Source organism: Sapajus apella, unplaced genomic scaffold (assembly GCF_009761245.1).
Source record: "Sapajus apella isolate SASKATOON/1434 unplaced genomic scaffold, GSC_monkey_1.0 scaffold3, whole genome shotgun sequence".
Classification (NCBI taxonomy): domain Eukaryota; kingdom Metazoa; phylum Chordata; class Mammalia; order Primates; family Cebidae; genus Sapajus; species Sapajus apella.
The window spans coordinates 14133896-14156714 of record NW_022436943.1 but is presented as its reverse complement, the minus strand read 5'-3'; the positions used below and the strand labels follow the sequence as shown (position 1 = coordinate 14156714).

General features: G+C 40.7%; 1 protein-coding gene and 1 pseudogene across 1 annotated transcript in view; both read left to right on the top strand.

Annotated features, from left to right (window-relative positions):
- The first annotated feature begins 1410 nt into the window (after positions 1–1410).
- The window catches only part of ATP6V0D2 (ATPase H+ transporting V0 subunit d2), a 54972-nt gene continuing 33563 nt past the window's right edge, over positions 1411–22819 (top strand). Inside the window, exons 1-2 of the mRNA XM_032249996.1 lie at positions 1411–1678; positions 17544–17715. Of these exons, the coding sequence (XP_032105887.1) occupies positions 1549–1678; positions 17544–17715 (302 nt within the window). The 5' untranslated portion in view covers positions 1411–1548. The remainder of the gene's footprint in view (positions 1679–17543; positions 17716–22819) is intronic.
- On the top strand, positions 11877–12288 carry LOC116531286 (annotated as a pseudogene).

Below are 22819 nucleotides of genomic sequence, written 5' to 3'. Positions count from 1 at the left end.
ATAATTTTTTAGCTAAATATAGCGTATGGAAGAACAAGCACTCCTTTCAGAGCATGAAACTCAACACAAGTCCCATCTTTATTAAATACTTACTGTATTGCCAGCTGTGCTTTATTTTTATTTTTATTTTTATTTTTATTTTTATTTTTATTTTTGAGATGGAACCTCTGTCACCAGGCTGGAGTGCAGTGGCGCAATCTCAGCTCACTGCAACCTCTGACTCCCTAGTTCAAGTGATTCTCCTGCATCAGCCTCCCCAGTAGCTGGGGTTACAGGCATGTGCCACCACGCCCAGCTAGTTTTTGTATTTTTAGTAGAGACGGTATTTCGCCATGTTGGCCAGGTTGGTCTCGATCTCCTGATCCTGGGATTTGCCCTCCTCAGCCTCCCAAAGTGCCAGGATTACAAGTGTGAGCCACTGCGCCCGGCCACCAGCTGTGCATTTTGAGCTGCCTCCCAGCTTCTGAAGGCTGGCTCCTTATTTGTGATTTAAGTAATAATACTGTCCATGCAGATCCGCATCACAGAGTAATCATGAGATTGAAGTGGGAAAAAGAAAATAGAGTACCTTATAAACAGTCCAATTTTGCAGACGTAGTGGCTTATTATTATAGAATTACAGCCTTGCGTATCTGCTTCCAGGATTGTTTCCTGGGCTATGCCCTTAGACTGGCTAGAAAGCAGCTACCAGCCTTTGGCAATTTTAGGACATTTCTGACCATTTGTCCTAAAAATGAACTGTGTAGCAGAATTAGCTTCTCATAACTCTTCAAACTGCCTAGTCACATTTGATTTATTTATATAATTCTTACTCTGTCCCCCAGGCTGGAGTGCAGTGACACGATCTTGGCTCACTGCAACCTCTGCCTCCCAGATTCAATCAATTCTCGTGCCTCAGACTCCTGAGTAGCTGGGATTACACGCATGCGCCACAAAGCCTGGCTAATTTTTGTATTTTTAGTAGAGACAGGGTTTCACCATGTTGGTCAGGCTGGTCTCGACCTCAGGTGATCTGCCCACCTAAGCCTCTCAAAGTGCTGGGATTACAGGTGAGACACCATGCTGGCCTAAATTAAATTATTTTTATTAAAATACCCTCTGTTCCTATTAATAATCCTTAAAGAATTTTGGATTAGTGTAAATTACAGTTGAAAGCTCAACTGGGGCTAGGAATGCTTACAAAACACTCAGGAGTCTGAAGCCTCCCAGTAGCAAAGCTGGGAAGGGTCTTAACTGTGGGCTGGTGAGAATTGAGCCTGGATCCTCTCCTGACCCTCACATCTCTCTATCCCAATGGTGGTTTTTTGCCTGGGTCTACTTGGGTCATCTGGCTGATTCATTGTTGCTGTAAAAACAGGGCTGAGTGTGCTGTGCTGAGAGCCACTGAAACCGGAGGAAACTAGTCACACAAACCCTGACTATCACCTGATAGATCGCTTGTGCTGCCTGATAATTACTCGAACTTTTCCCAGGCTGGCGTCAAGTCTTCAGGGGCCGTCCAGGACTACAGAGCTGTTTCACCTTGCCTTGGCTGCAGGCTCTTCCCCCATGCTGGAAGGTGCAGAGCTGTACTTCAATGTGGACCATGGCTACCTGGAGGGCCTGGTTCGAGGATGTAAGGCGAGCCTCCTGACCCAGCAGGACTACATCAACCTAGTCCAGTGTGAGACCCTAGAAGGTAAGTGTAGCTCTTCTCACCCTTTAAAAAGAAAAGAAAGGAAATGATGTAGCTCTCCAGAAGCATGGAGAGAAAAACATAATCCTACGGTTGGAGAATTCTGAGTAGATCCTTATTCCTGCTGTCCAGATTTCTGGAGTCTACAAACTTGAATGAAGAAAAAAAATTCCATCTCTATTTCTAACCTCTAAGTGAAATATAACATCTTCATTACGAATGTAGACAGCAAATCACAGTGGTTAAAATAAGCAGTATCTGTAGCATTACCACCAACAAAAATTCAATGTTTTCAGATCCCTTTAAAGTCTTGCAGATACCTTGTAATGTCATATATGTTTTCTCTATTTTGAAGTTAGATAATACACTCATCCTTTATTATTTATTTATTGAGGTGGAGTCTCACTCTTGCTGCCCAGGCTGAAGTGTAGTGATGTGATCTTGGCTCACTGCAACCTCCACCTCCCGGGTTCAAGCTGTTCTCCTGCCTCAGCCTCCTGAGTGGCTGGATTACAGGCACCTGCCACCAGGCTTGGCTAATTTTTGTATTTTTAGTAGAGACCGAGTTTTACCATGTTGGCCAGGCTGTTCTAAAACTCCTGACCTCAGGTGATCTGCCCCTCGGCCTCCCAAATTGCTGGGATTACAGGCGTGAGCCACCACGCCCAGCCAGATTCTTATACATTTTAAAGACATTTTGGTAACTATATTTTAAAATATTTGGTTTCCTTTGTAATCCTGTGTATTTTCATTCTACATATTTCTAAACATTATTTGGAGAACAGCTTAACCAAACTGCCAAGGGATCTATGACAAGGAAAAAATATATATATTTAAAACCTTGTCCTATGGAATATATTCTATCACATTTCTCAGTATCTGTTGATTTAAGATTTTGAAGTTTACTTTTCACTGAAGTTAAAAAAAAATCAAGAGACGTCACTGGTGGGGCCAGCCCTATATTCAAAGTCCTGGATTTGACTTTTGCCGTACCTAGGTAGGTGGTCTGCGGCTCCAAGCCTCTGAGCCTAAGCATTTTCAATTATAATCAATAAGTACTCAACAAATGGAAAGTATCTCTAAACCACATTTTTTCCCCAAAAACCTTACAAAAGATTCCACATCTATAACAGCATTTTTATTATTAAAAACAGCTACACTCACTCATTTTGAAACATACTTATAAAACCATATAGGTCAATAATAAGGTGCTTTAAAGCTTCCAGATTGTTCTAGAAAAGGCAAGAAAGCACTAAGAATAAAGCCTCTTAGAAAGGGTACTAAAAGGCAAAAATGAACCGAAGAACCTTCTAAAGGTGACTTTGCAGCTCTTCAGGTAGGTCTGAAGGGTCCTGAGGCCACTTGTTTATGATTCTGACCAGTTAAAGCCAGAGTTCAGACAGAACCACCCAAGTTAGGACAAACCCTGCCTTCCATTAGCATTGGAAACAGCAAGGGCCTTTCAGATAACTTATTCTGTTGGCTACGAGTAATTACAGTAAAACTCCAAATCCTAAATCATTTCAGCATATTAAAATGGGAACTTGGTGACTGGAGAATTTTAATCATGTATAGAAAATCCGCATAAAATAAAGAACACAGGGCTAAGTGTTGCTGAGAGAAGCCATTTTAATGAATTTTATTTAGCTTTCAGCCAAGCTCTTAAATGAGCTAAGGAATGCAAATTTAAATGCAAGGAATACATAAAATATCTTTGTGATAAAAAAAAAAAAAAAAAAAAAAAAAAAAGCCTGCTCACAAAAGGATTCAGCTAATCAAGGGAAGCCATATCTAAAGCCATCTAAAGAATTCTAGGCCGGGAGAGGTGGCTCATGCCTGCAAAACCCCGTCTCTACTCCCGGAGCAGCTGAGAATACAGGTGCCTGCCACCATGCCTGGCTAATTAGAAAAAATTAGCCGGGCGTGGTGGCAGGCACCTGTATTCCCAGCTGCTCGGGAGGCTAAGGCAGGAGAATGCTTGAACCTGGGAGGCAGAGGTTGCAGTGAACGTAGATTATGCCACTGCACTCCAGCCTGGGTGACAGAGTGAAACTCTGTCTCAAAAAAAGAAAAAATTCTAGAAAACAGATTGGGTGTGGTGGCTCATGCCTGTAATCCCGGTATTTTGAGAGGCCAAGGTGGGAAGATTGCCTGAGGCCAGGAGTTTGAGACCAGCCTGAGCAACATAGCAAGACTTTGTCTCTACTAAAAATTTTTAAAATTGGCTGGGCATGGTGGCACATGTCTGTAGTCCCAGCTACTTGGGAGGCTGTGGCAGGAGGATGTCTCGAGCCCAAAAGGTTGAGGCTGCAATGAGCTGTGACTGCACCCCTGTGCTCCAGCCTGGGCAACAGAGTGAGACCCTGTCTCAAAAAAAAAATAATAATAATAATTCTAGAAAGTAAAAAGATAAAAATCAGAAATTTAAAAATTGTTCCTTATATTTTCTGCTGAGGTCCCTTTTAATCCAAAGATTTGTTGAGGGAAGGGGACAGATAGAAGGAGGAAGACATGAGATTAACAGATTCTTTCCTCTGCGCAGACTGTTAGCAGAATCCGTTATCTTCATTTTCAGTTTGGGAGAGAAGAAAAGGTTTCAACCCCTCTCAGAGACCTCAAGAATAAAGCTTGTGTTTTGAAAAACACACACAAGCAGGCATCTGCAGAATTTCCCACGCAGTGTCAGGTGACGATAAACCACCCGAAGCCACCCAGCCTGTGCCCTATTGCTTTATTGTCACTGTGTCTCATGAGTTCTACCTCTCTCTTCCCAATCCTATATATTTTTTTCAACTATTCGTTTCTCAACTACATTTGAATCTGTGTGCCAATCTACTGTTGAGAGACTCCCAGAAATATCAGGTATGAGTCATTAAACCATATTTGGGTTATCATGACTGCTAAGAAAACAAATCTATGCAAGAATTTCACGTCCTCCCTTAGCTGAGGACACTGGGGCTCAGAATGGCTGTGACCACCTAACAGGCTGTCAGTGATGGTGGATGGATAGAGATATCTGTGTCTCCATTTCCGCAAAAATATCCCATTGCCTCCTGAGTATAAATTGAAGATACAGGAACAGGTCTGTGTTGAGTTGATGTCTACTCCATCTTGAAATAGAAAATAATGAGTGTTCTACCTGATTGTTTCATAGGACGTTGAGAAATAAATGGTGTGTGAACAGCAGTGTAACTGTTGCATCTGTGAATGTACTTAGGGAGACTCAGTCCGCCTGGACCTAGATTCAAAGTTGAGAAGAAATCAAGGACACCTCTTGGGATAGAAGTTAAGGGCTTAAGGATTTCAGTTTGCTTTTGCACAAAATACACACCATGCAAACTATGAATAAAGAACAGGTTACACTGTGCCATTCTAATACCATATGTTGAAGCAGGCACTTTCTATAAAAGAAAAGCTAACTTGGCAAAGATTAAATTTGCTTTTAGTCTTTTTAAGTCATCTGGTCTTTAAAAGGAAAGTGTTCTGATATCAACAAATTGTTTTAGAACAACTTGCAAGGAACATATAAGGTTTTGAGTAATTTTAGAAGAGAGAAAATAAAGATCGTCCGGCAAAGCTTTGAAAAGTGTTAGTATTCATAATGTGCTTTTGTGTATAAGTGGGTAAGAAATACTCATGTATTCCGAGGCCTGCCCCTGACTAATTATGACTTGATTCAGTCTCTGGATCCACTGTGACTCAGTCTTTCTTAGGTACAGAAGAAGGAAATTAGTTCTCATTGTCATTGTCACTGGTATTGCTTTAAGGTTGTATCTGTAAAGAACCTTTAGGGTCTTTAAAAGTGACTTTGAACCTAAACAATAACTTTAAAAGAGCACAGGATATTCTTTTTAAAAATTACACTGCTGTTTGCATCAGAATTTTTAAAAATTACAAATAAGACTTTTGAAAATATTCTTCCCTTGGCCAGGTGTGGTGGCTCACGCCTATAATCCCAGCACTTTGGGAGGCCAACGCAGGTAGATCACGAGGTCAGGAATTTGAGACCAGTCTGACCAATATGGTGAAACCCTGCCTCTACTAAAAATACAAAAATTAGCTGGGCATGGTGGCATGTGCCTGTAATCCCAGCCACTCAGGAGGCTGAGGCAGGAGAATCTCGTGAACTGGGGAGGTGGAGGTTGCAGTGAGATGAGATCACGCCATTGCACTCCAGCCTGGGCAACAAAGCAAGACTCCGTCTCAAAAAAAAAAAAAAAAAAAAAAGTATTCTTCCTACCTCAAAAAAGACAAAATAGTAAATGAATACTTAAAGTTTAATAGTAAGTGGCCTTTTCTAAGACATATGAAAGCAGTGTCCACTGGCTCTCAAGATGTGGGAGAAATGTGGGAGATGTTTCTGGATTAAGTCTTTTTTTTTTTTTGAGATGGAGTTTAGCTCTTGTCGCCCTGGCTGGTGTGTAATGGCATGATTTTGGCTCACTACAACCTCTGTCTCCCAGGTTCAAGCGATTCTCCTGCTTCAGACTCCCAGGTAGCTCAGATTACGCAGCATGCGACACCATGCCAGGCTAATTTTGTTTTTCTGTTTTTTTGTTTTTTTTTTTTTTTTTAGTAGAGACAGGGTTTCTCCATGTTGGCCAGGCTAGTCTCAAACTCCTGACCTCAGGCGATCCATCCACCTTGACCCCCCAAAGTGCTGGGATTATAGGCATGAGCCGCCAGCCTGGATTAAGTATTTGCTTTGTCTTTGCCACAATTGGTTTGGAAGGGAATGAGGGAAGCTGATTATATCTCACCAACAATGGTGCCCCTTTTCAAGGGGCTTGAGCTTCAGAGCTTCTCCAACTGTGTCTTCAGATAGGAATGAATTCAACACCATCTAGTAAGTACTTTCTAGCTAGGTCCAAGAAAGTAAAGATGAACAAGATAGAGTCCCTGCCCTAAAAATAATTCTACTCTGAAGAATAAAAATATTAGAAAAATGAGAATCCCTTAAGGATGGGAATTGGGCAGTACCTACCAAAATTCCAAATGCTTTGTCCAGAAATTCCAAGTCCCATAGACAAACTTACACACATGTGAGATGACAGTTGCACAAGACTCTTTATGTGACATAGTTTTTTGGGTTTTTTGTTTTGTTTTGTTTTTTTGAGATGGAGTCTCACTCTGTTGCCCTGGCTGGAGTGTAGTGGTGTAATTTTGGCTCACTGCAACATCTGCCTCCCAGGTTCAAGTGACTCTTTTGCCTTTGCCTCCCGAGTAGCTGGGACTACAGGCATGCACCACCAAGCCTGGCTAATTTTTTGTATTTTTAGTGGAGATGGGGTTTCACCATATTGGCCGTGGCAGGTCTTACTAACCTGCCTCAGACTCCCAAAGTGATTTACCTGCCTCAGATTCCCAAAGTGCTGACATTACAGGTGTGACCCACCATGCTCAGCCTTTATGTGGCATACTTTGGAATCGCAAAAGATGGAAACAAATCAAGTGTCCCTTTGCAGAAAATAAGTTTTCATTTTTTAAAATTTATTTTTTAATAGAGACAGGGTCTTATGTTGCCAAGGCTGGACTCAAACTGGGTTCAAGCAATCCTACCACCTTGGCCTTCCAACATGCCGGAATTAAAGGCCTGAGCCACCACAACCAGCCAGGAATAAGTTAAGTAAGTTATGGAACATTCACATCATGGAATATTCTGCATATAAAAGGAAAAATGCATCAGGAAGCACTCTAAAAGGAGAAATATGGAAAGATTACCAAGATACATTAAGAATAGTGAGGGAAAGAACCAGGTGTGGCATGGTACTCTTTAATAAAAAGGGGGATAAATTTTAAAAATATACTTCCTATATGATTGCCAATATACAAAAAAACTGTGAAAGGATTAAAAAGAAACTAAAAATAGAGGTTTTGTGAAGCTAGGAATGAGTGGCAAGGGGTGGCGGGTGGGTGAGGGACAAGCATAGGGGCCTGTCATTGTTTACCCAGATATATACCTATTACTTATTATTATTATTTTTTTTAAAGATGGGGTTTCACCATATTGATCAGGCTGGTCTCGAACTCCTGACCTCAGGTGATCCGCCGGCCTCAGCCTCCCAAAGTGTTGGAATTACAGGCGTGAGCCACTGCACCCAGCTCTATTACTTATTTTTAATTTCAGAATAACATATAGGAGACTGACTGATTTCAAAGAGCCTTCTGTGCTTCCTTAGACATTATTTGTACCTCTAATTATAGCACTTTTTCCCACTTGTATTAAAAAGACATATCCAATTCTGTCTCTTTCCTGTTTAAAAAAACATGCACACATACATATATCAATAGCTTCCATCAGGCAAGATAAATGGCACTGTGCTTAGAAGGTTGATCTACCTTGTAAGCCCTTCCTCAGAATGCTTCTGCCTTTTCTAAAGCTGCTTCTTCAATCACAAATTCCATTCCTTATCCCATGTCCCTGGAAAGTGACCATCTCCCTTAAAAGTCTCCATTTAAGTCACTTTCTCTGTAAGCTCTTTTTTACTGTATCTATGGTGGGGTGGAATTGACAAGCTTCAACTTTATGCTCCATTGTACCTTGTAATGAACCTAATTCTGTATAACATCTGTGACATTTGCATAGATGTGTCATCCTGAGGCAGAACGTTTGCCTCATTTGTTTTTCTAGCTCCGAGGCTGCTGCAGTTACAAGCTTAACTGATAAATGAATATATGGCTCTATCTGCTGTATTGCGAGCTTTTATATTTTTTTCAATACAGGGTCTTGGCTCTGACACCCAGGCTGGAAGGCAGTGGCATGAACTCAGCTTATTGCAACCTCCACCTCTCCTGGACTCAGGCGATCCTCCCATGTCAGCCTCCTGAGTAGCTGGGACTACAGGGATGGGCCACTGTGCCTTCCTAATTTTTGTATTTTTGTAGATATAGGGTTTCACCATGTTCCCCAGGCTGGTCTCGAACTCCTAAGCTCAAGTGATCTGCCCACCTTGGCCTCCCAAGGTGCTGGGATTATAGGCATAAGCCACCGACTACCCAGCCTGTAAACTTCTTAAGGGCAGAAACTATACCTTAAACTTTTCCCTCTCCTACCTCCCTAAACCTAAGAGTGTATTTTGCACATAGTAAGAATCTGAAAATACATGCTGGGAATATCTGCATGTTGGGTTCAAGTCCTGGATCTTCTGCTTTATGGCTCCTGGGATTCTAAGCAAGCTGCTTAACCTTTAACATGGCGTTTTGTTTGTTTGTTTGTTTTGGTTTTTTCTTTTTCCTTTTTTTTTCTTTTTTTTTTTTTTTTTTTTTTTTTTTGTTGTTTGTTTGTTTTTGAGACAGGATCTCATTCTGTTGCCCTGGCTAGGGAGTGCAGTGTGGTGATCAGGGCTCAATGCAGCCTCAACCTCCTAGGCTCAAGTGATCCTCCCATCTTAGTCTTTCAAGTATCTGGGACCACAGGTGCATGCCACCAAGGCTGGCTAATGTTTTTGTCATTTGTAAAGACAAGGCCTCACTTTCTTGCCCATGCTGGTCTCCAACTCCTGGCCTCAAACAATCCTCCTGCTTCAGCCTCCCAAAATGCTGGCTCAGTGCTTTCTTATCTCATCTTTAGATGGTATCTCCCTGCCCTAACTCCCAGTTCACTGGGACATTCCAAAATACCTGAAGATGTTTTGTAAACTGTAAATCTTAACAATACACCCCTGCACTGTAGTTTATATACAACAAGAATTTGTTTTCCCTCTTCTGCTAGACTTTGAAAATCCTGAAATAGTTCTTTACATTTTATGGTTTTGGGTAATGATGTTTGGATATGACTCCATTTAGTTGATTTTGTTCTTCATCAGAGAGCACCAATTTTGAAAATATTTGTTCTGGCAAGCAAAAATTAAAATGAAGATTTTCAACCCTAGTAACATTCACTAGACTGTATAATGAAGTTCTGTGGGGCCACTGCTATATTGGTCTTAAGTTTTAATCACAAATTAAATTTAATATTTGAGGCTCATTTACATGGCAAAAAAATGCATTTGGAGCGTGGAGAGTACGAACAAGAACAGGCTGCATGCAGTGGCTCATGTTTGTAATCCCAGCTCTTTGAGAGGCCAAGGCAAGAGGATTGCTAGAGGCCAAGAGTTCAAGGTTGCAGTGAGCTATGATTGTGCCACTTTACTTTAGCCTGGGTGACAGAGCAAGACTCTGTCTCAAAAAAAGAAAGAAAAAGAAAATGCATCATTTACTACCTAGACAACTCTGTAGTTGATAGGATGTCACAAATAAGTAAAATTAGATAAAAATTCAAAATTCAAAAATGGTTCAAAACTGTTGATAGCAGATAGACTTGGAGGTGAACCAAATCTTGAATAATAGGTTGAGAAAAGGCCAATGAAATGGGATTTCAGGAGGAGAAGAACTAAGATGTCAAGGCATTCTAGGCCAGCAGAGAAAACAAACGAATTTAAAAGGGAAAACATAAAAGCTTGTGGATGGGGAGTAACCCAGTTAGGCTGCAATACTAGAATACCTGGAGATAAGGCTGGAATTCAGGCTGGGAAAAACTCTGAAAAACCTTGAAAGTTTGATTTGAAGTTTCAAGATCCTGAAGCTAACACCAAATCCTCATTCAGTGTTATCAGATATGACTCTCAGTCAAACATGCCAGTGTGGAATATAGGAACAAGTTACTTCTCTGAGCCTCAGATTCTTCATCTATGAAATGAGATTATTGTGGGAGTTAAGAGACTATGTATATACTAAAACCATTCTGGCAATGGTAAAGCACCCTACAAATTTTTAAAAAGTTGTCTTTAATCTGCCTGAAACTTTTCAGTGGTTCAAAGCTACTTGCAGTATCATTACAGGACCAAAACAATTCTTAGGAAAGATTAAACTTGAGGCAGGGAGCAGAGGAGAAATGAGCCTGGGAAAATTGATTCAAAGATTGCTGCGGTAATCGAAGTGTCAGATGTCATTCAAAACAGGGGAGTAAGGAGCAGAAACCGGGGAAGAAATGCAGGGCATTTGGAGTAATATAGGCACCAATGAGGACTATGAAGTTTCAGCACCCTGAGAATAGCAGTACATTAGCAAAAATGGAGAAAAAAGTGTCTGGTTGTACATCTTCTGTTGTATTTATAAAAAGCCTGAGTAATTATCAGATTTGATGGTTGATTCCAATATGTTGGTTGGAAAAATTCTGGTTTAGAGAATAAAGGCTGAATTCCTTAGTAATTTATTTTGGAGATAGATGGGTACAATTGAAAAAATAATATTTTGTAGTGGATTCTCTTTGCTGGCTCTTTACCTACTTGCTTTTTTATTTTTATTTTTTAATTTTTTGAGACAGAGTCTCACTCTGTTGCCTGAGCCAGAGTGCAGTAGCTTGAGCACAGCTCACTCCAGCCTCCGCCTCACACGCTCAAGCAGTCCTCCCACCTCAGTCAGATTCCTGAGAAGTGGGACCACAGGTGGGTGCCACCATGCCCACTAATTTTTTTTTCTTTTGTAGAGATGGGGTTTTGCTATATTGTCCAGGCTCGTCTCAAACTCCTGGCCTCAAGCAGTCCTCCCACCTCGGCTTCCCAAAGTCCTGGGGATTACAGGCATGAGCCACTGCACCTGACTGAAAGCATAGACTGTCTCCATTTTGTAGATGAGGAAACTGAGTTCAGAAACGTCAGATAATTTCCCTAAGTTCAGCAGCAGCAGCAGAATGTGGGAAAAGGTAGAATGGTAGACAGTCACCTCTCTGTTTTTAGTAGAGACAGGGTCTCCTTATGTTATCCAGACTGGTCTCAAACTCCTGGGGTCAGCAATCCTCCCCCCTCAGCCTCCAGAGCAGTTGGGATTACAAGCATGAGCCACCACACCCAGCCAAAAATAATTTTTCTGAAACTAGTCTGCCAACAAATTAGTAGACAATAACTATGAAGTCTAACTTCCCTGTCCTGACTCATTCACTAGCCAAGTGATCTCAGATAATTCCCTTCACACAGTGACTGCAACCCACAGAAACACACGTTTATGACTCTGAGTGCATACACGCAGGCACACTATGTGATATATACTCTATTTGTTAAAATAGCAGAATCTATTTTTTTTATTCTATTGCTGTGTGACGCCTATTAAATTGATTTAGTTGGTAGTAATCCTACAGTTTGGAATACGTTCCATTTTCCTTATTTTAGTAAAAAAGAAAAAACGCCACTTGCCTCTCTAGATAAAAAAGTAGTGTAGTCCTTTCCACCTCGGACCCGGCAAAATGGCTCCTGCAAAGAAGGGTGGCGAGAAGTAAAAGGGCCTGTTCTGCCGTCAACGAGGTGGTGACCCGAGAATACACCATCAGCATTCACAAGCGCATCCATGGAGTGAGCTTCAAGAAGTGTGCCCCTCGGGCACTCAAAGAGATTCGGAAATTTGCTCTGAAGGAGATGGGAACTCCAGATGTGCGCATTGATACCAGGCTCAACAAAGCTGTCTGGGCCAAAGGAATAAGGAATGTCCCATACCGAATCCGTGTGCGGTTGTCCAGAAAACGTAATGAGGATGAAGATTCGCCAAATAAGCTCTATACTTTGGTTACCTGTGTGCCTGTTACCACTTTCAAAAATCTACAGACAGTCAACATGGATGAGAACTAATCGCTGATCGTCAAATATATCAAATAAACTTAAAAAAATTGCCTTTAAAAAAAAAAAAAAAGTAGTGTAATTTTCCCAAGTGTGCTCTGTGGGTGGCCCATTGTTTTTTAGTGGCTTGGGAGGTTCTGTCCCATACTCTTTTCAAAGAAATCACTTTAATGTAGTAAAAGCTTTCAATTCCTACAGTAAAGAAGCTTGTGTCTTCCAAATTTATTTCACCACAAAGTCCTATTACTCACATACCTATTTAGATAAGCATTTAGGGGAATGAAGGGAAAAAATTAAGTGGACTCATTTTGAAAACTGTAAAACTGTGAGCACTGTTGTTATTAGTGACTCATCATCCTAGAGTACATTTCAGACCCTAAGATTCTCTTAGAATCTGAAAGCAAGCATCCCTTGGATCATTTTAGTGCTGGGGAAGGCAGGTTCCTTCTACTCCATTTGCTTTTTCACTGATTACAGTATTATAAGATTCCTACAGGGTATGAAACACGGAGACGTTTAATTTCAGGATGCCCTTGGCAGCTGAAAGGGTTGAAAGTTATTTAGCTTGAAAGAAACATATGTCACATGAGCAAAATATCACGGTTTTGAAAGAAATACCATTTGTGTCACTTCTGTTGGCAAATTTTCCTTGGTGCTGAGAATTCAAACTGTCAAATTGCATACAAATCTGAAATGCCAAAATGAAAGCCAAACAAGGCATGGCAATAAAGTAGAATTGTTTTAAGTTGATTAAATAGGTAATTGAGCAAATAAATTCTGCAGTCACATAAACAGCATTTCCGATGCAAAATCTACTCCAGACACTGAGGAAGACTGCAAGAACCACATTGTCCCTAATTGCAGATCCACCCTCCCCCAGCTACCAGAGCAATCAATTCATAAGCTCACAGTGGCTTCCTATTATCTCAGGATAAACATGGCACACCAAACCCTCCCTAGGACAGTCCTGCTTTTTTCTTTGGCTTCAATTATTACCTCCCCTTCTCTACCACTCCTTTAAAATTGATACATAAAAATTGTATATATTTATCATATACAACATGATGTTTTATTTTATTTTGTTACTTTATTTTATTTTATTTATTTATTTTTTTGAGACAGAGTCTCACTCTGTCATCAGGCACCAGGCTGGAGTGCAGTGGCTCGATCTCAGCTCACTGCAACCTCCACCTCCCGGGTTCAAGCAATTCTCCTGCCTCAGCCTCCCGAGTAGCTGGGACTACAGGTGTGTGCCACCACGCCCAGCTAATTTTTTTGTGTTTTTAGTAGAGACGGGGTTTCACCATGTTGGCCAGGATGGTCTTGATCTCTTGACCTCATGATCCGCCCGCCTCGGCCTCCCAAAGTGCTGGGATTACAGGCGTGAGCCACTGCGCCCGGCTTTATTTTGTTTCTTGAGACAGAGTCTTTCACTCCTTTACACAGGCTGGAGTGCAGTGGTGCCATCTCAATCCAAGAGGTGCAACCTCCACCTCTTGGATTCAAGCAATTCTTGTGCCTCAGCCTCCTGAGTAGCTGTGATTACAGGTGTGAGCCACCACACCCAGCTAATTTTTATATTTTTAGTAGAGACAGGGTTTTTCCATGTTAGCCAGTCTGGTCTCGAACTCCTGACCTCAAGTGACCTGCCTGCCTCAACCTCCCAAAGTACTGGAATTACAGGCATGAGCCACCACGTCCAGCCTTATGATGTTTTAATATATGTATAAATTATGGTGTCAACCAAAATTAAGTCTGTTGAGGCAGAAATAGTTCAATAAAGTTTTACTGGAAGCCAAATGTGAGGCCCTATCAAGGAAGACACAGCAACAAAGCAGGGTGTGTCCCAGAGTCCGCTTCGAGTTGGAAGGCTTTTGTGGGAAAGTGTGGAAGAATGGAGGAGGACTTTTCATACCAGGGTTGTTCTTTTCATTGGAGGGCACAATACAGAGGTTATCATCACTGGCTACAGATGATATGCAGGCTAAAATGTCTACATGCAAGACAATTAGTAAACTTCATGATGCAGAAACCAGTCACCAAAACTTGATGATTCAGAAACAAATCAGGTCCCTTTCAGTGTCAGTAGGTTATGTATTAATCAGTACATCAACAATTTGAGGGACTTGTGGTAAGATTCTTTACTCTGAGACAGGACAGGAAAGGACAGGCATCATAAGACCTCCCCCGGCGGGTTAATTTGGAAGCCTGCCCAATGTGACCTATAGGTTATCAATGAAGTGAATTGATATGTGTTAACTCACATACTTATTTTTTTGTGGTGAGAACACAAAATCTACTCTCTATATGATTTTAAAAATACAATACATTGTTATTTACTATAGTTACCATTTTGTACAGGAGGACTCTTGAAGTTATTCTTCCCATCTAACTGAAATTTGTATCCTTTCACATCTTTCCAACCCTTCACCCTCTCACCTGCCCCCGACTAAGTCTTTTTTTTTTTTTAATGTAGAGACAGGTTTTTGGTTTGTCGCCCAGGCTGGAGGGCAGTGGCGCAATCATAGCTTATTGCAGCCTCACACCCCTGGGTTCAAGGGATCTTCCCCCCTCTGCCTCCCAAAGTGCTGGGATTACAGGCATGAGCCACCACTCCTGGCCCACTCCTTGGCCTTTGGTGACCACTACTTTACTCTCTACTTCTGAGTTGTCCCAAATGACAGGATTTCTTTCTTTCTGAAGGCTAAACTGTATTCTATGGTATATTTATACTACCTTTCCTTCTCTATTCATCTGTTGATGGGTACTTAGGTTGTTGCTTCTATGTCTTAGCTGTCATGAGCAATGCTATAATGAATGTAGAAGTACAGATATCTCTTCAACATACTGATTTCAATATATATATATACACATATATATGTGTGTTTATATATATATATATATATATATACACACACACACACACACACATATATATATAACACACAGACACTTACCCAGTAATGAGGTTGCTAGATCATATGGGAGTTCTATTTTAAATTCCTTTCTCTCCTGCTTAATGCTTCAGCAACACTGAACTGCTTTAAGCTCCCCGCACACACCATATCTGTACTAAGTCATCAAATGCCTGCCTCTGTTCTTACTCTTTCTCCCCTCTTCCTCCACTCTTACATAGCATTTTAAGGCTCATCTCCTTCAAGACACTTTCCTAAGCTGGGTCTCATTTTCTGTGTTCCCATAAATAAAGGACCTTATCTTTATCACTGAGTTAACACATTGTTTGAATCATCTGTGGCTGCCTCCTCCTTTACCAAACAGTGAGTTTCCTTGGGGACAAGGAATATATCTTGTCTATCTTTGGGTCTCCTGTAGTTGGCAGCACATAATAGATGCTTAATAAATGTTTGAATGAAAGATCTGATAAGCTCCATATGTGTGCTGGATGTTGCCAAGAACATTTTAGATACTCGGATATACAATAACACTTACATGTTGGGTATTGCACAAGGAGTCACAGATATAACTAAGATAGCGTAACTGCCCTCTGGGTTAACATGCCTAAGACTATATAATATCCTATAATAGGTGTTACACTAGAGGTTTCATCAAAGTACTTTCAAATTCAGATGAGTGAGATTGAATAGTTCTGCCTGCGATAATTAAGTCTTTACAGAGCAAATGATAATCTAATTGCATTGGTTGGCAGTAAAATAAAGTTTTAAGTGACTTTGAAGTCAGTTATACCTGGGTTTGAATCACAGTTTATCTATGTGATCTTTTTTTATTTTTTAATGTATGTGATCTTTAAGAAGTTTTTTTTTTGGATTTTTTTGTTTTTTGAAATGGAGTCTTGCTCTGTCACCCAGGCTGGAGTGCAATGGCACAATCTTGGCTCACTGCAACCTCCACCTCCCACCTTCAAGCCGTTCTCCTGCCTCAGCCTCTCGAGTAGCTGGGATTACAGGCGATCACCACCACGCCTGGCTAATTTTTGTATTTTTTTAGTAGAGATGAGGTTTTACCATGTTGGTCAGGCTGGTCTTGAACTTCTGACCTCATGATCCACCCGCCTTGGCCTCCCAAAATGCTGGGATTACAGGTGTAAGCCACTGCGCCCAGCCCTTGAACAAGTTACTAGCCTCTCTGAGCTTCAGCGCTCTTATCTGTACAAAGGCATAGAAATCATTTTTACCTTATAAAATTGCCATGAGTATTAAATGAGATAATACAAACTTAGTACAATACCTGGTACCTAATAAGCACTCGGTCACTGGTAACTATTATTTTAATGTTACAACCAGACTTTGAAGGGTACATTATAATAAGCTAATCTGCAAAGGGGTGCAGGAAGAAATTCTAGAGTGGTGTTGGGTCAGGATTTACTGAAATATGGATGCTAGAAAACACATGGCTTGTTCAGGAGGAAGTGACAATCCACAAACGGGGAATTCAGTTCAAGCCAATTGCCTGGCAACCAAAATGGATGACATTTAAAGGATGCATGGCATGGTCTGGTGGAAATGATTCTGGGTTATAAGAATAAGGGGACTAATCTCCTACTTCAATCTCATTAGATAACGCCACGGTTTAGTCCCACTGAGCTTCATTTTCTTCATCTGTAATAGAAGGATACTGACACAGAGCAGTGATGGCTGCCCATGCCACCTGCCCCCACACCCATGATAGCTACCACGAATACATTTATCTTTTCCATCAAGCTGGGATGGAGCATTAGTATCCTCAACAGTTTCCCAGGTAGCTATCTCCAAATGAACAAAACCTGTTTGTGGATTAGATGTTTGTTAGGTTTTTTTTTTTTAAACCTGCTAAATAATACCAGGTTTCTTTAATTGAAATATTTTGTGTGAGCTGGGCATAGTGGCTCCTGTCTGTAATCCCAGCACTTTGGGAGGTCAAGGTGGACAGATCACTTAAGGTCAAGGGTTTAAGACCAGCCTGGCCAATGTGGTGAAACCCTGTTGTTGGCATGCACCTGTGGTCCCAGCTACTCGGGAGGCTGAGGCAGGAGAATCACGTAAACCCAGAGGCAGAGGTTGCAATGAGCTGAGATTGCACTCCTGCCTAGGCTACAGAGGGAGACTTTGTCTCAAAACAAAAGAAAAGCACATGTTGTGATGTGCTGGATTATCCATATTCACATTAAATGTTTGTTGCTAAATCATATTTAGACCTTATATCAAAATCTAATAACATAATACGTATGTATGTACCATTAAGTTAGCATGAATTCAACTAATGTTGAAAAAGCTATTTGTATATGCTCAAATTTTAACCTGATTTGGGGTTTCATTTAATTTCAGATCTGAAAATTCATCTCCAGACTACTGATTATGGTAACTTTTTGGCTAATCAAACAAATCCTCTTACTGTTTCCAAAATTGACACTGAGATGAGGAAAAGACTATGTGGAGAATTTGAGTATTTCCGGAATCATTCCCTGGAGCCCCTCAGCACATTTCTCACCTATATGACGTAAGTGATGACAGAAAGCTGCAATAAACCCCAGCGTGCTAGTGCAGATGAGCCCTCACAGTGATAGGTGGGGTATTAAAGGCGGAGTCAGACTTAAGGCCTTTTCCATTGTTTGTAACTTTAAATGCATTCAAATTTTAGCAACTGATCAGCTCATAGATCCACATTTTTGCATTAGAAAATGGATTTTATTGATTATAAACATGATTATATCAGTGGTGGTAGCCTCCATCTAAAGCAATATTTTCAGTTTTCATTAAAAAAAAAGTGTTGCCAATGTTTAAGGCATTAGTACTGAGGGTAATTTTATGTGACATTTTTGGATCAATTGTGATGGTCTGGTTGACAATATCTCAAAGTATTCTTAAGGTTGTATATACTACTCCTAATTCCCTTTGTAACAGTATAAGTAGCCGATGTGAAACTTATATGCATTTTATTTTTAGCGATCACCAGTGCTTCCAATTGTGCCATGTGAGCTCCTCATTCTAAAAAATGTTTGAACTTCCACACAATGCACTGCACTTTTATGATACCAATTAAAAAATTTTACTTAGTGCTCAAATGGACCATTTGAAATAGATTTGTGCCTTTCCAGTTCTCCTAGCTGACAAAGTGGGAACAAAGATCCACAACAGATGAGCTGTGTGTTATGTAGATAAAATTTAGATGTAAAGCACAAAGTTCTGAAGACTAGGTCCAAGCCCAGGTCTGGTGCCTGGCACTCAGGCATCAATGTATTTATGGAAAGAAAATATCAGTGAAAAAATGCTGGATAATATAAGCCAAATATTAGTCAAAGGGGAACAAAAGAACAGGACTTCATGTCAAATACTGTGCTTAGCACTAGAAATAGGAACTTAGAGACATGTTGTATGAATAAAGAAAACTGGGTGTTGGCTATGTGAAAGCATGGCTTTGGGAGAAAACCTAAGATTTTTAGAGGCAGATACCGAGAAAATATCATAAGAGAAAGCCTGGAAAAGTAGAAAACAGAGGCTCCTTCTGAAAGAGCAATTTCAACCTCTGTCTGGTTGAATGATAAAATGACAGTATTACCTCAAGAACTACAGAGTGAAAAACATCTGCTTATCTGACCAGGAAGATACTCCCTCTATCGTTCTATTTCTTCATCCTTCCATATCTCCATCATCCATTCGTTTTTAATTTTTAAGAGTGAGTCTTACTCTATCACTCAGGCTGGAGTACAATGGCGTGATCTCAGCTAACTGCAACCTCTCTTTCCCGGGCTCCAGTGATTCTCATGCTTTAGCCTCCAGAGTAGCTGGGACTACAGGCACCCACCACCATGCCCGGATAATTTTTGTGTATTTTTTTTTTTAGTGGAGATAAGATTTCCCCATGTTAGTCAGGATGGTCTTGAACTCCTCATCTCAAGTGATTCACCTGCCTCGGCCTCCCAAAGTGCTGGAATTACAGCCATGAGCCACCACACCTGACCTCAGAGTATTTTCCAAGGGTGTGTGTGTATGTGGTGCATTTTGTTGGCATCTGCAGGGCCCTTCCTAAAAAGTAAAAACCTTAAGGAGAAACCCAAAATATGACAGAGATGAAAGAAGATGCCGGTATTGCTCACAGAGCATTTTCCTCCTCCTTGTGATGGTTGAGAGGAAATAGAAAGTGCTTAGGCTTTGGGCTGAGTCAGATCCAAGTTCACATCTCATCTTCAACAGCTGCTCTGCAAGCAGCGATACCTCCTGCAAAAATGCCTGGCATGGATAATTACGGAGACAGTAAAGATTCCTGAGCTGAAGGACAAAATGGCCCTAGTTGTGTGGAAGGAAAAATAATAATCAAACTACTAGACAACATTTACAGAATATTGCTATATGCCGGGGGTTTTATTAGTTTGAAAAGCTAATAGAAGTGCTTTACAAACCTTATCTCATTTAACCCTCCTGACAAATCTTACTCGATTGTCACCATCACCATTCTAAGGATGAGGAACCTAGAACTTGAGTGCAGTCATCTGCCCTGGTCACAGATCTAATGAGCGGTGCCGTTATGATTTGAAATAAGTGTTAGCAGTAGGCGTCATAAAATAATTTTGCTCACATTTTAGTTAAGTTCAGAAAATCTGACCATGACAATGACAGAGGGCAGCCCAATTTTAACTGAGTCAGAAAGCTGCCAGGTTTTGTACTTTGGGGTTGGGAAACCATTCTCATATAAAGGAAATGTGCCCAGAATACACTGGGAAATGCTGTAGTTCTAAAAACAGCTGAGTCCTTTGGTCAAAGGTTCCTCTCACTGATGATCCCACAGATTTCTTGTTTCCTAATCATAGAATTTTTTTTTTTTTTTTTTTGAGATGGAATCTTACTCTGTTGCCCAGGTTGGAGTGCAATGGTGTGACCTCAGTTCACTGCAACCTCTGACTCCCAGGTTCAAATGATTCTCTTGCCTCAGCCTCCCGAGTAGCTGGGACTACAGGTGTGCACCATCGCACCCAACTATTTTTTGTATTTTTAGTAGAGACGGGGTTTCACCATGTTAGCCAGGCTGGTCTTGAACTCCTGACCTCAGGTGATCTACCCGCTTTGGCCTCCCAAAGTGCTGGGATTACAGGCATGAGCCACTGTGCCTGGCCCTAATCATAGAATCTTAGACATGGAAGGAAACTTAGCATTCATTAATTAAGCAAGCATCGTTATTTCACAACAAACTACTATGTTAAATATATACTGTTTCTAAAACAAAAGAAATATTTAAAATTTTAAATATTTCTAGTTATAAGCAGTATTTTTTAAAATGGAGTACAAGAATACAGATAGTCACAAATCCTGGGTAGAATGTCAACGCAAAATTAGAATTGGAAAGGTAGTTTTGGTAGTATTAATGTTGTTGCTAAAGGACATATTTTAATTTATCTATTCTTCCTATTGGCTATACATGCTTTGAATTAGTTCTTTTAGTATATCTGTTTGGACTTGCTATTACCTAATGGGCATTAAATATTTGTTGAATCAATATGTAATCCTGCATTCAGCAGTACTTTACACAGAGCTAGAAAAATACTTCCAGATAACTCAGCAGTTTATATTTTATATAGCACTCGAAAATTGTTGTTTTATTGACCATTATGTTAGAGGTAAAACTGGATGTCATGGCTGCAGATACATTTTGTGAGGCCAGCTCAATGTTTTTAAAAAATACACTTTGAGCCAAGCATAGTAGCACATGTCTGAAATACCAGCACTTTAGGACGCCAAGGCAGAAGGATCACTTGAAGCCAGGAGAACCTAGTGAGACCCTGGTGAACATAGTGAGACCCTGCCTTTACAAGAGAAAAAATTAAAAATTAGCACAGTATGGTGGTGCATACCTGTAGTCCCAGTGACTGGGGAGGCCGAGGCAGGAGGATTGCTTGAGCCCAGGAGTTTGAGACTGCAGAGCCATGATCATGCCACTGTACTTCAGTTTGGGTGACAAAGTGAGACCGTATCTCCAAAAAAACCCCAAACCAAACATACAAAAAACACTTTGAAGTCAAGTGTGGTAGCTTGTACCTGTAGTCCCAGCTTCTCAGGAGGCTGAGGCAGGAGGATCACTTATGTGCAGGAGTCTGACTCACCAGCCTGGGCAACATAACAAGACCCTGTCTCTTTAAATAAATAAATTTGAAAGAAACATTTTGTCAAGGCTGCATTCTTCCATTAGCCATAATCTCCAACACTTCTGTATTTAAGCTACTTATCAGACGCCTGAAGATATTTACTCTGTCCTACATGTTTTACCTACACCTCTACACAAGAACCCTGCAAAGCAGGTGTTTATATCTCCATGTTTAAAAGTATGGAAATGGAGAGTCAACGACTTAATGCATTTTCCAGAGCCACAAAGGTAAGAGACTTGAAAGGAATTCCATTCCAGGTCTATCAGTCTAGAAAGCTAATGATCTTGCCACTGTCCTGGTAGTTTATATTAAGGCAAGCAAATCAGAAATATCTGTGGGTCTTCAAAAACCGTGCATATTCTTGACTACTACTTCAGGAGATTCTAATCTAATTGGCCTTGGAGTGGGGCCCATCTGTATTCTGGAAGGCACCCAGGCTATACTGAGGTGCATCTCTAATATAAAATGTTTCATCAGCCATGAAGTCCTTGCCTATGCCTAGGTCCTGAATAGTTTTGCTAGGTTTTCTTCTAAAACACCAAAAGCATTGGCAACAAAAGCCAAAATAGACAAATGGGACCTAATTAAGCTCCAGAGCTTCTCTACAGCAAAAGAAACTATCATTAGAGTGAACCAGCAACCAACAGAATGGGGAAAAAAATTTTGCAATCTACCCATCTGACAAAGAGCTAATAACCAGAATCTGCAAAGAACTAAAACAGATTTACAAGAAAAAAACAAACAAACCCGTCCAAAAGTGGGAGAAGGATATGAACAGACACTTTTCAAAAGAAGACGTATATGAGGCCAACAAACATATGAAAAAAATGCTCATCATCACTGATTATTAGAGAAATGCAAATCAAAACCATATTGAGATACCATCTCATGCCAATTAGAATGACGATCATTAAAAATCTGAAAACTGGATGCTGGAGAGGATGTGGAGAAACAGGAACACTTTTACACTGTTGGTGGGAGTGTAAACTAGTTCAACCATTGTGGAAGACAGTGTGGCGCTTCTTCAAGGACCTAGAAATAGAAATTCCATTTGATCCAGCAATTCCATTACTGGGTACATACCCAAAGGATTATAAATCATTCTATTATAAAGACATATGCATACATATGTTCATAGCGACACTGTTTACAATAGCAAAGACCTGGAACCAATCCAAATGCCCATCGATGATAGACTGGACAAGGAAAATGTGACACATATACACCATGGAATACTATGCAGCCATAAAAAACGATGAGTTGGTGTCCTTTGTAGGGACATGGATGAATCTGGAAACCACCATTCTCAGCAAACTGACACAAGAACAGAAAATCAAGCACTGCATGTTCTCACTCATAGACGGATGTTGAAAAATGAGAACACATGGACACAGGGAGGCGAAAGAAAGGAAGGAAGGAAGGAAGGAAGGAAGGAAGGAAGGAAGGAAGGAAGGAAGGAAGGAAGGA